The following is a 13,612-nucleotide window of genomic DNA, read 5'->3' on the forward strand; positions in this document are numbered from 1 at the left end:
CTGACCAAAGTGCTTCACATTGATGTTTGAAATTCCTCAAGTATCCTCCAGAATGACTCGAAATGTGTGTGTCTTTGTGTGTATGTGTGTAACGTGGTTCCCACAGGTCATCCCTCATCTTGGTATACAATCTCTATAAACAGTGTGCTACTAAATATTTTTGATTCCATGAGAATTACAGAAATACTGTGGCTATATTCACAAATGTCTGTTAAGTTATTCTATTATTAGATTATTCATTTATTTTTCATTTCCACAGTTGAAGTTCGAATCATCTATTACTGTTTGTTTATAATCACTTTCCTTTTATTAACATTGCTTTCCTATATGAGAGAATGAATACACAAGTTTCTTATTTCAGGTCTGGATTATTTATTCATGACATTGATCAGATTATTTAATCTAGACTCACATCGGAGAGCAGTGCAGGGGAATGAATGCCCTCAGTAAACTCCGTTGTGTTTATTAAACATTAGGCTTTGGCATTCTGTCTAACTGCTTCTCTTTTTTTCTCCCTGCAGTGCTGCTGACGCACGTGTTGTCCTTTAATGTGGACCAGAAAAATGGTTTGTCGTTCAGCGGCCCGCTGGAGGACATGTTTGGGTATACCGTGCAGCAGTTTGAGAACAGCGAGGGAAAATGGTGAGTGTCATCAGCTGTAGCCATTTTAGGGAAACAAAACATTCATCATCTTTTACCACTGAATGGTTCCCTCCTCATCTCTTAGATGACTGTGTAACACTTTCAGAGAACAACCAACATGGCAAACATGAGAGGTTAAGAAAGTTCAATGAATGTCATTTCAGTAGCAGCACAAGTTTTAATATGTGCATTGATCCCGAAGTATTATATTCACAATATAATAGGCTGAACTTTTGATATTAACACTAGTAACACTTTAAATTAATTAGTTTTAAAACACTCAATTTAATCTAACGGAAATGATTCTCATGTATGAGATCTCAATTATACAAACGTTGTGTTAACAACCAAAACCTGAACTTAACCCTCAATACAAGTACAATATATCTAAATGTCAAAGTGGCATTCCTTGAGGATACAGAATTAGGCAGCTATCTTCGGTATTCCTCATGTGAAAGAGGCTTTCTTGACAAAAACTGAGATTTTGATTCACCCTTTGTCTTCTGCAAATGTTAGTAAAAGTCCAGTCCATCCAGTTCCTCAGATCAGTTTAATCAAACATTAACACTCAGTGAAGCAGAGCATGCCAGATGCTGCTATAATGAGGATCTTTGCCTTTATTACTCTAGCTGTTAAACATAAACTGCCCACCAGAGTATCCATATACCCAGGCTGGAAATATATTGAAAGCAAGCATCCATGGCTGCTTGCTTAAACGATCTGGGAACATGTTTTTAAAACCCTGTTAAACGTTGATAGGCTGTGGTTAATGGCTTTGTGTATCTAAATCTCTCCTCCAGTTGCTCCAGTCTTTACAGTTTAACAGTTTGCTTCTCTCCAACCTGTCACAGAATCACATCTGTTTCTTTCCCACACTGCTGAACCTGACGCTGTGTAGCAGCAGCAATTTTATCGAACTCATATGAAATCAGTTACTGTAATTCACTGACTGCTAATCAGTTGAACCAGCTGTGTCTCAACCTCTGTTTGCTGAAAAACACTTTGGCTCCATAGTATCTTCAGATAGCACTACTTTGTTGCGGTTCAAAGGGAGGTGTTTGATAAGACGAAATTGTAACCTCACTCAACATGAGCTGAAGCAGAAAGTAGATAAAATACAGTTATAGAGGAAGTTTTAGGGAAACGGGGAGTCAGGGATATGTAACCCTCCGTGTGGGACTATGATAAGGGAAAACAATGGCAGCCAGGAGGGGAGGTAACACGCAGGTTGCTGCTGACAGACTGAGCTCAGAGTGTGTGGTTGTTCCACTCTGTGTATCGTTTTAGATGACAAGGCCCCATTAGAGCTGAGGAATGTTAATAAGCCTGAATGTTTAAAGGAGAGCAGATGACCAACCCTTTCAGCATCAGGGTGACATGTTGTTATGAAACTCACACATGTACATGGACGTGTAGCCAGAGGTGGACAGAGTACACTTCCCTAATTGAGTAAAAGTACAGATACTCCGTCAAATATTACTTCAATACAAGTAAAAGCAGCTTCGTCAAAATATTAAGTAAAAGTACAAAAGTATTTGCTTAAAAAATTACTTAAGTATATATAAAAAAATACCTCAAGAAATACAGGAAAGGGAAGCAGCATTATTGTTCTTCTACAACACACTGATGTGATTCTGCTACAGACACGTTTATAGATCTAAAACACCTTCAGTTAAAGAGGCCCCACAAGAACCGGTCTCTGGAGGGATCCGGTGTGGTCTCTAGTCTCTGAAGGGGTTTGGTCCGGTCCAGAGGTCTCCAGCTCCGGTCCTGGAGAGGTGTGGTCTGGTCCAGAGGTCTCCAGCTCCGGCCCTGGAGGGGTCCGGTCCGGTCCAGAGGTCTCCAGCTCCGGTTCTGGAGGGGTTTGGTCCGGTCCAGAGGACACAATAAACAGTCTCAAACTCTGGGGGGTCGGTGGGGGTCCGGTCTCTGCTGGTTGTGCTGTGTGTTATCTCGTGTTGCTGTCTCTGCTGTTCACCTTGAAGTGAAGTGAAAGTAAAAGTATCCCTTTTATGAGACTCAAGTAAAGTACAGATACTCAAAAACTGTACTTAAGTACAGTACTCAAGTAAATTTACTTCATTACTGTCCACCCCTGCGTGTAGCACAGGTGGGCATGCAGACCTACAGCACTGGTCTGGAGACATCTGGAAGTTATCATTCAATAGTATGTAATGACGTCGAAATTAAGATGTTTTTCTGTGAGCTATTTTATTATTTTACTTTCATTCTATAGCACCAAGGTGATGATGGTGATAATAATATACTATATATAATAATGGTCAGTCTCAGCTTCTGTTACAGCCAATCACAATAATAAGCTATCCAGATTTAGCAGACCAAATCTGAATCTGCTGTTTATGTTTAATGTGAATAAAGTATAATTAAGGAAAATCTAAATTTCCAACTTTTAACTTCTGGAATAATATTTGAGTTTTGCTTTTTATCGTCAGTGTTGAACAGTGCTACTGTTGTTTGTTTTTTGGCTGATTTCCAGATCGACCAATCTAAAGCGTTATTATATTTTTTCAGGGTTCTGATTGGATCGCCGCTGTCAGGCCAGCCAGCAAAACGGACCGGTGATGTCTACAAATGTCCTGTAGGGACGGGGAACAACAAATGTATCAAACTGGAGCTGCCCAGTAAGAATACTATTTGCTTGTTTGTACGTGTGCAATCAAGTTACATATCATACAGAAAATAAGATGCAAGTACGACATTTGTTGTGTTGTATATAATAATGGTAATATCTCATAATGATAAGCTATTCAAACCTCTTTAATGCAACAGGTAGTCAATGAGTTATGGCGGGATCATCAAATGTTGCTGTTTCTAACCTCTTAGATTTGAGTGCATGATGCTTTTCTTTGTCACACGTGTTTGCTAACAGAATGTCTTTTGGATTTTGGTCGTCCTGGTCTGCGGGAAATTAAAAAGCCACAGCAATATATATGTAGCCTGAGGTGAAAGTCAGGGTAAAACAGTCAGCTACTTTCTAATTATTATTACCATACAGTATGGAAACAATGGAGGGATATAAAGGATACGATTTTAGTGACGAATTCAATCATTCACAATAACAGCGAGAGGAACAAAAACAGGACTTTTACTGTGTGCATGGGTGAGGATGACCATCAACTTTATTTACAAATACTCTGGATCTTAGTGTGCAATTTTACTACTGCGGTTTTCAGTCTTCTGTATATTTGAATGAGTCTCTTGGGGAGGAAGTGAGGGCCATGGAAATTGGAAGACAGTAAATAAACAGTTTTCATGCTTCCAATTATATCTTAATCAAACAGATAAACACAATTTATTTCCTCATCAACAGTCCGCAAAGTCTTTATTAGTATTAGCCTGTGTGTTGACACATGAAGTTGAGAGTTGTGTTTATAATAGATGTGCACGTCCACAGCCATTCTGAGCTCAGGAAGTAATGATTTTCAACACAGCTGTTTACACCTCAGCATTATCAACTAACAGGAGTCCTGCTGCTGCTACATTGCCGGCTTTAAGTCATGATATTGTAAAGTAACGACCTTAAATTGTTCTCCTCCAGTAAGTGTTGGGAGTGTGCTGTATTGGTTTTATCAGGCAAAAGCTGAAATCTCACAAACTGAAGTTTAGTCTGGAAAACATCCACTGGGAATCGATTAAGCCTGACAGTCGGAGCCAGACCACTCAGCAAACAAAACAGGGAGTGGTTTTCAGGATGACAACAGTTCAGTGTATTTTGAATTCAGTGCAACTTGCCGTGACTTTGTTCTTCTTCTTGAATTATTTCAGAAACCAAATATTTTTAATGTGTACAGTGACATTTATTCAGCATGAGGTAAAGCCAGAACAAGACGCTGACGTTCTGCTGAAGGAAAAGACTTGTCAGTCATCTTAAAAATCTGATGCCTGCAGAGTCATTTCAGGCTGTGCCCACTGGCACCGCCCTTGTCTCACACAGTCAGAACTGTCTGCACACTAGCTTTGCACTATTTCAGCACAGGAGAGACTGATGCCAAACCATAATGAGTAATGCTAAATGTGTGTGGTTATTGTGTTGTAATTTTTAATCACAGTTCCGTCCCAGCCATAAAACAGAAAGGTGGTTCTTCCAGGACTATTATTTTTAATGAAATGTTGGTTAGATTGTGCAACTTTGTTTTTTTTGTTTTGTTTTGTTTTTTTTTCTCCAAATCTCTGCTAAACAACATTGTGTTCTGTTTCTGTTTGGAATAATTAAATCCAGCCTCAGGGTGCCGTCATAAAAACTGGACTACTACCTAGAAATAGTGACTGTTTTCTTGGTTTATATCTAGATTGTGTGAGATTCACAAGACACAAAACAATATTCTGTGGTCTCACTTTGTATTTGATGAGCATGATGTTTATAAACTAAAATAAAACATAACACAACCCCGGCCTTAGTTTTGCCAAATGGTATATTTTACTGGAAGCTACTTTAGAAAGTGATGTTTGACCTGTTTTTCCCCCTGACTCCTGAAAGGTCATTCCAGATCAGCAGGGGCTGTGTGATAAGTGCAATTTGTTCTGATAGTTATCTGGAAACACTGTTCAGATCAAAAACCGTATTGTCCTCTGCAGCTCCACAAGGCTGCTTTCAGTCCCACGTGGATGCATCATGAGGTGCAAGGTCTTGGTTTGGGTCACACGTTTTTTAATACTATCAAGAAATAAGTTACTAACCCACTTATCTTTCCTTCAGGCTTTATTTTGATGTGTAGCAAATGAAATTTTATCGTGCATTACATAAAAAGCGCATCAGAGCAATAGAAGTTTTACTGTCAAAAACAGCCTTTGTGGAACTTCTTCTTCTGTGGTTTCCAGTGACCATGAAGGCAGGAAATAGAGGAAGGGAAACAGTGGGAATCTCTTCCCACACAGAGAAGAAGAAATGGGCTCAAGATTATGTTAAACACGATGCAACATCATAACGGAAATACAACATCACAAAGGGTGATTCCTCAGAAAAAGAGCTTATTTTACAAACATGTGAATGAGATTGTCAGATTGTGTGAATCCCCCAGGCAAAAAAAAGGAGACAGATCCAAAGCATTCCCAAGCTGAAGCAATTCTTGGTCTAATTTTAGCCACATGTTGTGATTGCTTAATGATTCAATTCCTCTTAGTTTTCCACACTACAACTGGGATGTTAATCAATAAAATGTTCTGTCAATGGTCATAAATTGGACATTTTATTGAAAAGTAATGAAACTATATGTAACCACATGTCAGTGATTATTACATCATCTCAGGGATGAAAGTAAGGATGGAGTTTGAACATCTCTTCCTGTGGGAAAATTAAAAAGAGGAATTTTTCCAGCTGTTCTTCTTCTGTTCTTCTCCATGTTTGTCTCAAACTGTTTATTCATCCATGGTTTTTTTTTTTTTTTTTTTTTTTTTTTTCAGAAAACACAACAGTTCCCAACTTGATTGAAGTCAAGGAGAACATGACCATGGGAACCACTCTGGTGACCAATCCCAGTGGAGGATTTCTGGTGAGGGGGAAATTGCTCTATATAGTATGTGGAGGTGCTCTGCAGTAAGTTTTCCATACCAAACACAAAGGCGGGACTGAACTTTAAATATTTTCAGCAAGACCCTGACTAGCAAGTACTGTATATGTTCTCAAGGCCTTTGGACAGAAACAGACCCGCTAAAACTTTATCTCCTGGGAGTGTAAAAGCATGCTCTAAATCAAGTCAGTAAATATAGAGATATATGTTGGAAGCAAGCTGAACTTTATATTTAAATGACATTTACAGGCTGTGAAAATTACACTAACAATGGACAAAGGGCCAATAAATCTGTCCGTTTGCACTATATGTTGGACAGTGAGTGCAGAGCTGCAAATGAAACTGAAAGATTCCCTGCAAAACCTAAAAAGATTGTAAACGTTACACGAATGACCCATATCAAAATATTCTTTCAACAATCCTTGTCAGCAAAATGCAATTACCAACCAGGCTATGCATGTTTTGAAAGACCGAATACTTTCTTTCTTTTTTTTTTTAAACATCGTAGTGTTATTCCATGTAGCTCCATCATCAAGTCAAATCCGTCCAGTCCGCCTTGTTTTCCTTAGTCTTTCCCAAACTGCTGCCATGCTCACATTTAGCAAACTCAGTCGCAGTAATAACGAGCTACATTTGTTACATATTATGACCTACCTGCTGTACATGAGCATTACATCAGCGCTGTCTTTGTGAGCATGTTAGTGTGCTGATGCTGACATTCAGTCCAAAGCACTTGTCTGATTTGTGCCTTGCAGGGCTGCGAGCAGAGTTGTAGGCTTCTTCCTGGTTTTTTGCAACATGCAAGGAGAGCATTGAGTTTGTGAAGCATTCAAGGAGATCTGAGGAATTGAGGCTGAAAGATTAAAAAACATAATTTAATTTTCCAGTTGTTGTAGGTCCCACTTCCTTGCAAGCTTTCTTTCTCTCCTTTGCTTTCCTCTATTTCTCTTTGGGGAAGCTGAGTCTGGTGGTTTTTAATAGCGCCTGTGTAATCCTCAGTTTGAGTAGTTCTTTCCTTTGGGTTCCAGTCTTCAGTAGCCCTGAACCTCTGCTAGCTCATGACCTCATACTAGTGGAAACCTAACCAGTCACAGCCCTGCACAGTTTCACTTTCTGTAGCAACTAGAATCTCAGTTTATGTTTAGTTGTGTTTGTCTGTTCTGTCTCCACAGGCCTGCGGTCCTCAGTATGGTTACATGTGTGGCGAACAGCAGTACATCTCAGGAGTCTGTGCGAACGTCAGCTCTTCCTTCCAAATCCTCAACTCTGTGGCTCCTGCCGTGCAAGGTACGCAGCCTGTCACAATGAGACATAGCAAGGGATGTGACGGCATGTGCACAAATTGCCTGTAAGTGATTATGATCTTCTCTAGTACCACCCAAGATCCTGACATCAAGCTTACCCTCCCTAAGCGAAGAGGGAGATTACTGCATTCCTCTTCCTGTAAACTTTACTGCGACTCCATCGCTCTGAGGCCCAGCCCTGCTGCTGTGTTGTATGCCCAAGTTAGGAGACAGTTTACTGGCCCTGCGCTCTGTTACCCAGGAAGGAAACCAGCGAGTAAACAGAAATTTTCTTTCTGTTTCTCACATTCTTTCAGTATCACTTTCTTCAACAGAAAATGTATTTAGTGATATTTGTGATCAAATTTGATGCACTCTCTGATAATTTTCTTGCTTTCTGTTGTACATAGACATCTCCTCAAACGATATCCTGATCTCTTTTAGATTACTTGATTAAACAAAGGTAATACATTTGATCTGGTTTGTACTTATTATAAGTTCTCTGTGGACTCAGTGGGAGAGAAATGTTTTCTCTGTGCTAAATAAGCAGGACAGTGGCAGCAGAAGGAAAGGAGAGGTGCAAGAATGATACAGAGAGATATGAAAAGACAGGATGGAAAGGAGAAAGAAAGAGAGGGGGCAAACAACGTGGGTGCTCGTGTGTCAAGCAGACAGAATTAAAGGGATGTTGTTTTTAGAAAACAGAAGTTTTGTTACCAAAGCAACAGCACAAGACAACACTTCTATGATGAGTGTATTTTCTTGAAGTGGCAGCAGGGCAGCATAGTGGTGAGCGAGATGTGTGGGTTTCCTCCGGGTAATCCAGTTTCCTCCCACCGTCCAAAGACATGCATGTCGAGGTTAATTGGTGACTCTAAGTTGTCCATGGGTCTGCGTGTGAGTGTCAGTGGTTGTTTGTCTCTGGCTGTCTCTGTCTGGCTCCAGCAACACCCGTGACCTGGAAATGGATAAGCGGTTGAAGATGAATGAATGAATTGAGAATGAGTTGAAAGTTAAAATGTAAAGATGAATTTTTTTATTGGCATGTTAGGGGCTAAGTGGAGTTGACTGTCAGAAGGCCAATTGGAAAATCTCTCTGCAGTCTGCTGATTTCAACACTGGGGACACAGAGGAGCTCTGTATTCTGAGAACAGATGGCATATAAAGTTTAAGGAGATCAGACAGGTATAAGGGAGCGACGCTATTCGAAGTTTGCACGTCATTAAAAGCACCTTAAAGTCTGATCTGAAATGGAGAGGGAGTCTAGGACGGAAAACTAAAATGATGTCATATTTTCTGTTGTGTGGCTGGTGTGGGCACAAGTAAACAGACTGAATGTCTCTGAATGTGAAATGTATAATGCATTTATTGAGACTATTGTAGCACCCAGCTTTGGGAAAGAGGATATACAGAAAATGAAAAACCAAGCCTGTTCTCTAAGTTTAAGTTTGTAATATCTGGCTTTGTTCCAGATTGTGGGAAGGAGCTAGACATCGTGATGGTTCTGGATGGATCGAACAGTATCTACCCCTGGAGCAGTATCACAGATTTTCTGGAGCGTTTCCTCGGGAACATTGCAATTGGACCTAAACTCTCACAGGTCAGTTGAATGACTGCAGAAATACTGCAGCGTGCAGTGTTTAACATATAAACACAAATAAGATTATATAACATTGGACTGAAAAAGCATGAATGAAGGAATAAATTATTTGCTGCCAACTCAGTGCTTCATATTATATTGAATGACTTCAGTATCCTCCATTATGGAACTTTCCACGTGGTGTAACTGTAAGGTGTCTTTCATTACACAGACTTCATGAAGTTAATTTAAGCCTCTGTCTTGCTAAGTTATACCTTGAGTTTATTTCCGTCCACTTGTCTTGGATTGCTCTGCACATGGGTGGTTAGTTTTTATTATGGTTACACTAATCGGGCTTGGAGCTACTGGAGTTTTCCAGAGGGAAACACTGGAAAGTCTTCTCTCTGTGGAGCCCAGTGGTTGTAAGTCATATCTTCCATGGCTGCTGAAGTCCTCTGCCCACTGTATGAAGAGAATTGTGTCATATAAACCCTACCAGTCCCAACCACATCCTCTGCAGACTGTCTGGGAGGTGACAGTAGAGAAGACAAGAATGTAGAAGGAGAGAAAGGGAAAAAATAAGTTTGATGTAGAATAACTTTTACAAAACAAACGTGTGTGTTTGTTCGTGTTCTCCAGGTGGGAATAGTGTCCTACGGTGAGACTGTAACTCACCGTGTCAATCTGAGCCAGTTTGACAACACTCCTGCTCTGCTGGAATTTGTCAAAGACCTTCCTCAGCAGACCGGTTTCAAGACCATGACTTTCCTTGGCATTGATACCGCCAGGTACTCAAGGATAGCCCCTTCAACTCATCTGGGGCAAAGTATTAAATGGGATCTTATCTGTTAGGCCAGAAATCAGCATGGATTGTTTTTGTTCTAATTAGAGAGGAGGCCTTCACGCCTGAACGTGGTGCACGACCTGGGGTGAAGAAGGTCATGGTGATAGTGACTGACGGAGAGTCACATGACTTCCATAATCTAAACAAAGTCATTAAAGCCTGTGATGATGATGGCATTGAGAGGTTTGGCATTGCTGTGAGTATGAATTTGTTTTTTTTTTTGTGTGTGTGTTGTTATTATATCTTATTTTATTATTTAACTGTATTTTCTTAAGATAGTTCACGCTTTTTTGTTATTCCTGAGAAGTCAAGCTGGTGTCCTCTTACCACTTGTTAAGTGAGTTCATTGTGTTTCCAGGTTTTGGGAGACTACAATCGTCAAAATAAAAGCGCAGAACAAGTACAGAAGTTCATCAAAGAGATTGAGTCCATCTCGAGTGAACCGTTAAGAGATCACTTCTTTAACGTGTCTGATGAGGTGGCGTTGTTGACCATTGTGGATGCTCTGGGAAATAAGATTTTGGCTTTGGAAGGTATCCCTGCAAACACACAAGTGCTCATCATATTTGGGTAACCGGCTTGTTTGCTTTCTTGCAAATGAGATCGCTGATACCAGCTCATGAGTTCAATGTGTTAGCTATGAAGAACCTGTTACTGTAAAAATTACTGTAATAATGCAAAGGTCCAAAGGTATCAGTCTCCTCTGCAAGAAAGGCTTGCACTGTTCCAACATAGTCTTCCCTTGATTCAGCCATTAATTGTTAATGGGACAGATGGATATTAACAGCATTTCATCTAGTGTGGTTGATTTGTTTGAGGTTTTCCTCTCACTTTATCCTTCCTTAGCCACCACCAGCAATTTCACGTCTTCCTTTGAGATGGAGATGTCCCAGGCTGGATTTAGCGCTCATACTTCTAAAGTAAGTCTAAATCAAATTATTAATGCCAGAGCACTTCACAAATATCTCTTTTGTGATGTAAAAGTTGCTGATGCGCTGTATAACCACTGAACCAGACTATCATAGGGAAGTTTGTCTGTAGGCGTTTGGTTCAAAAGGAACGATCAATTTGATGTTCTTGCGTTTGAGTGGAAGCACTGGTAAGGATGTTTGCTCAGATAATGAACTCGCCCAGACACAACTGCACACTGGTATCTCTGGTTCATCTTCAACCCTTTGGTGATTCACTCGGGCCAGGAGAAGTTTCCACACACAGACGGTCTCTGTCCTCTGCCCTCACATTGCTGCAGACTTCAGGCGACTTCTGTTTTGTCTGTTTGCACGAGAATGTGTGAGACAGAAATAAAAAAAGACAGAGAATGAAATGACAAACACGAGGCACACAGAGCAGGAGAGACAGTGAGCAGAGGGTGAATCAGATGTTTGTTCACTGCAGAGAAAAAAAGACAAAACTGCCTTTAGCCCATTCACTCATTAGCTATTTCCTATGTCTATTTAAAATAAACAGGCTGCCTTCCTTCGCTGCTTTTCCTTCTCCTGACTCACGTTTACACAGTGTCTAAACCGGCAGTGGCTCATTCTACTTAACCAAACCAAACACAATCAGACAAACAGAGTTGTAACACCAAGTGCACAACACACGAGGCCTGGCCTTAGCTTCCACCCATGTTATGTCCTGTGTGACCCCTCCCCTTCCTATTTGATAACTCTATTTCCTGTAGACAAATAGCAGACTGATTGATATTTTTATCTTCTCATTTGATTCATTTTTTACAGTTTTCAGTTTTCACACTGTGCTGATAATACAAAATATTCAACATAAATGCTGAAGTCTTAGAATAAAACCTGTCAAATCAGTATCAGCTCTGTGGTCTGTCATAGGAAGGCGTGTTACTGGGAGCAGTCGGAGCATATGACTGGAATGGGACGGTGGTAATGCACACTCCGCGAGGAACAATCGTTCCAGAGAATAATCAGTTTTATGACCCAAAGACTGAAGCTGGGTATGAACGACTGGCTGGGTACACCGGTGAGTGGACTCATTAAATCTTAATCAACGTTTTCACATTTAGATGATGTCACACACGTTCTACAAGGTCTTTACAAATATATTACCATCATTAAAAATTCACAATAGAAAGAGCGGTCATTTACTTTGTTGGCATGTTCAGGATAAAAAGTCAGATCCTAAGAATTTCAGTTGATGCATGTATAATGTTGCATTTTAACCTGATTCTGATAATCCGTTTTCTAACTGCGATGACAACATTTTTTAGATTCAAATATTCAATTCTTTTTTAGAGATAATGGGACAAATATAAGTTAAATTGGCAGAGTGAGAGGGGTTGGAAAAATCATGGTTTTTTGGTCATTGGTAACAAGATTTTCAGTGGCTGTAAGGAAAAAAAAAAGGGATAGAAAAAGCCAAATAAAACACAAGAAAATATACACCGAAGAGCAGCACTATCTCAGTGTTAAACAGCGAGTCAGATGAACTAGATCGTTTAAGAGATTAGAAGAAATTTTACAGCTGCAGCATAAATATAAAGTCTCTCTTGCGCGGAAGATAGGATGGAGATTTGTAATTTATCTAACTTTGACAGCAGATGCCTCTCTCTTTGTGTCACATAAATAATCCACGCAGGCCCTTCTCTCTGTGCTGCTGCCTTTTAAGGCCTGTGGAGGAACCGCAGCATCTTAATATGAAGTTATTTAATCAACATGTCGTTAGAAGCAGCACTGGTAGGTCCAGCCTCGCGTACTGTAAACTCAGCTGTTGGCATAGGCTCATACCTAATGGTCCAGCTGCAGACTTTGCATATATAGCCTTCATGTCATTGTCTGATCTGTGAGTGTGTAGATGCTGTTTTGCGTTAGTTCCTGTCAGCTTCCAGACAGATTTTTTAGTTTCATCCTCTCAGTCAGATGTAAACAGCTGGCTGAAAAAATAGCGCCTCTAAAAATATCCTACAAAATACAGCCAGAGCATTTTCCTCATGACATAATCTTCAGTGTGCAACGTTTCTGGAAAAGCCTATTTATGTGTCTGTCCAGTTAAACACTGTGTATGCGTTTGTATTCACACCACGCAGGGTATGATGTGCAGTCAGCATCCACCCCAAATGGCATACTTTACATCACGGGCGCTCCACGGTACAACCACACAGGCCGCGTTGTCATCTATCGTCTGGATGAAAAGAACAATATTGTTGTCTCACAGATACTGAAAGGAGAGCAGGTGAGTCTGTTTTAGTTTAATGTCAGGACTAATCTCAGTGGAAAGACAATGTTTTTCATTATTCTTTACGACTTTACGACAATACGACTTTCTTGTCGTATTGTTAGATAAATCTGTGTCTGCTGCTGTACAATATACAATATACATGACATAACATAGAATACCATAATATAAAACTGAAATCACAAAAATACTGTTCTAATATTATAAGACATCAAGTAAAGTTAAATATAGACCATATATGAGTATAACACACTTTGAAACTGTTAACACCATATGGAAAAAAGATTCTGCTGTTCGGTTCAGTACTGACTCCTGTGTACAGATTGGCTCCTACTTTGGCAGCGTGCTGCAGACTGTTGACGTGGATGGGAATTCCTACACAGACATCCTTTTGGTTGGAGCTCCAATGTTCATGGGCTCAGAGAGAGACGAGCAGGGACAAGTCTATGTTTATAAAGTCGACCAGGTACAGAAAAGTGAAAATTAGGTTGTTCGTGTCGTTCAGATTTCTCCAGGAAGTCACACAGATTGTAAT

General features: G+C 40.2%; 1 protein-coding gene across 4 annotated transcripts in view; it reads left to right on the forward strand.

Annotated features, from left to right (window-relative positions):
* Window positions 1–13,612, forward strand: part of itga1 (integrin, alpha 1) — a 48,979-nt gene that overhangs the window by 25,312 nt on the left and 10,055 nt on the right. For all 4 annotated transcript variants that reach the window (XM_029515266.1, XM_029515264.1, XM_029515263.1 and 1 more), the window contains 12 exons: window positions 522–642; window positions 3,175–3,284; window positions 6,064–6,152; window positions 7,343–7,457; window positions 8,926–9,053; window positions 9,672–9,820; window positions 9,922–10,072; window positions 10,235–10,409; window positions 10,723–10,796; window positions 11,718–11,865; window positions 12,929–13,074; window positions 13,400–13,543. In XM_029515266.1, the coding sequence (XP_029371126.1) occupies window positions 522–642; window positions 3,175–3,284; window positions 6,064–6,152; window positions 7,343–7,457; window positions 8,926–9,053; window positions 9,672–9,820; window positions 9,922–10,072; window positions 10,235–10,409; window positions 10,723–10,796; window positions 11,718–11,865; window positions 12,929–13,074; window positions 13,400–13,543 (1,550 nt within the window). The remainder of the gene's footprint in view (window positions 1–521; window positions 643–3,174; window positions 3,285–6,063; window positions 6,153–7,342; window positions 7,458–8,925; window positions 9,054–9,671; window positions 9,821–9,921; window positions 10,073–10,234; window positions 10,410–10,722; window positions 10,797–11,717; window positions 11,866–12,928; window positions 13,075–13,399; window positions 13,544–13,612) is intronic.

This window comes from Echeneis naucrates, chromosome 12 (genome assembly GCF_900963305.1).
Source record: "Echeneis naucrates chromosome 12, fEcheNa1.1, whole genome shotgun sequence".
NCBI lineage: Eukaryota > Metazoa > Chordata > Actinopteri > Carangiformes > Echeneidae > Echeneis > Echeneis naucrates.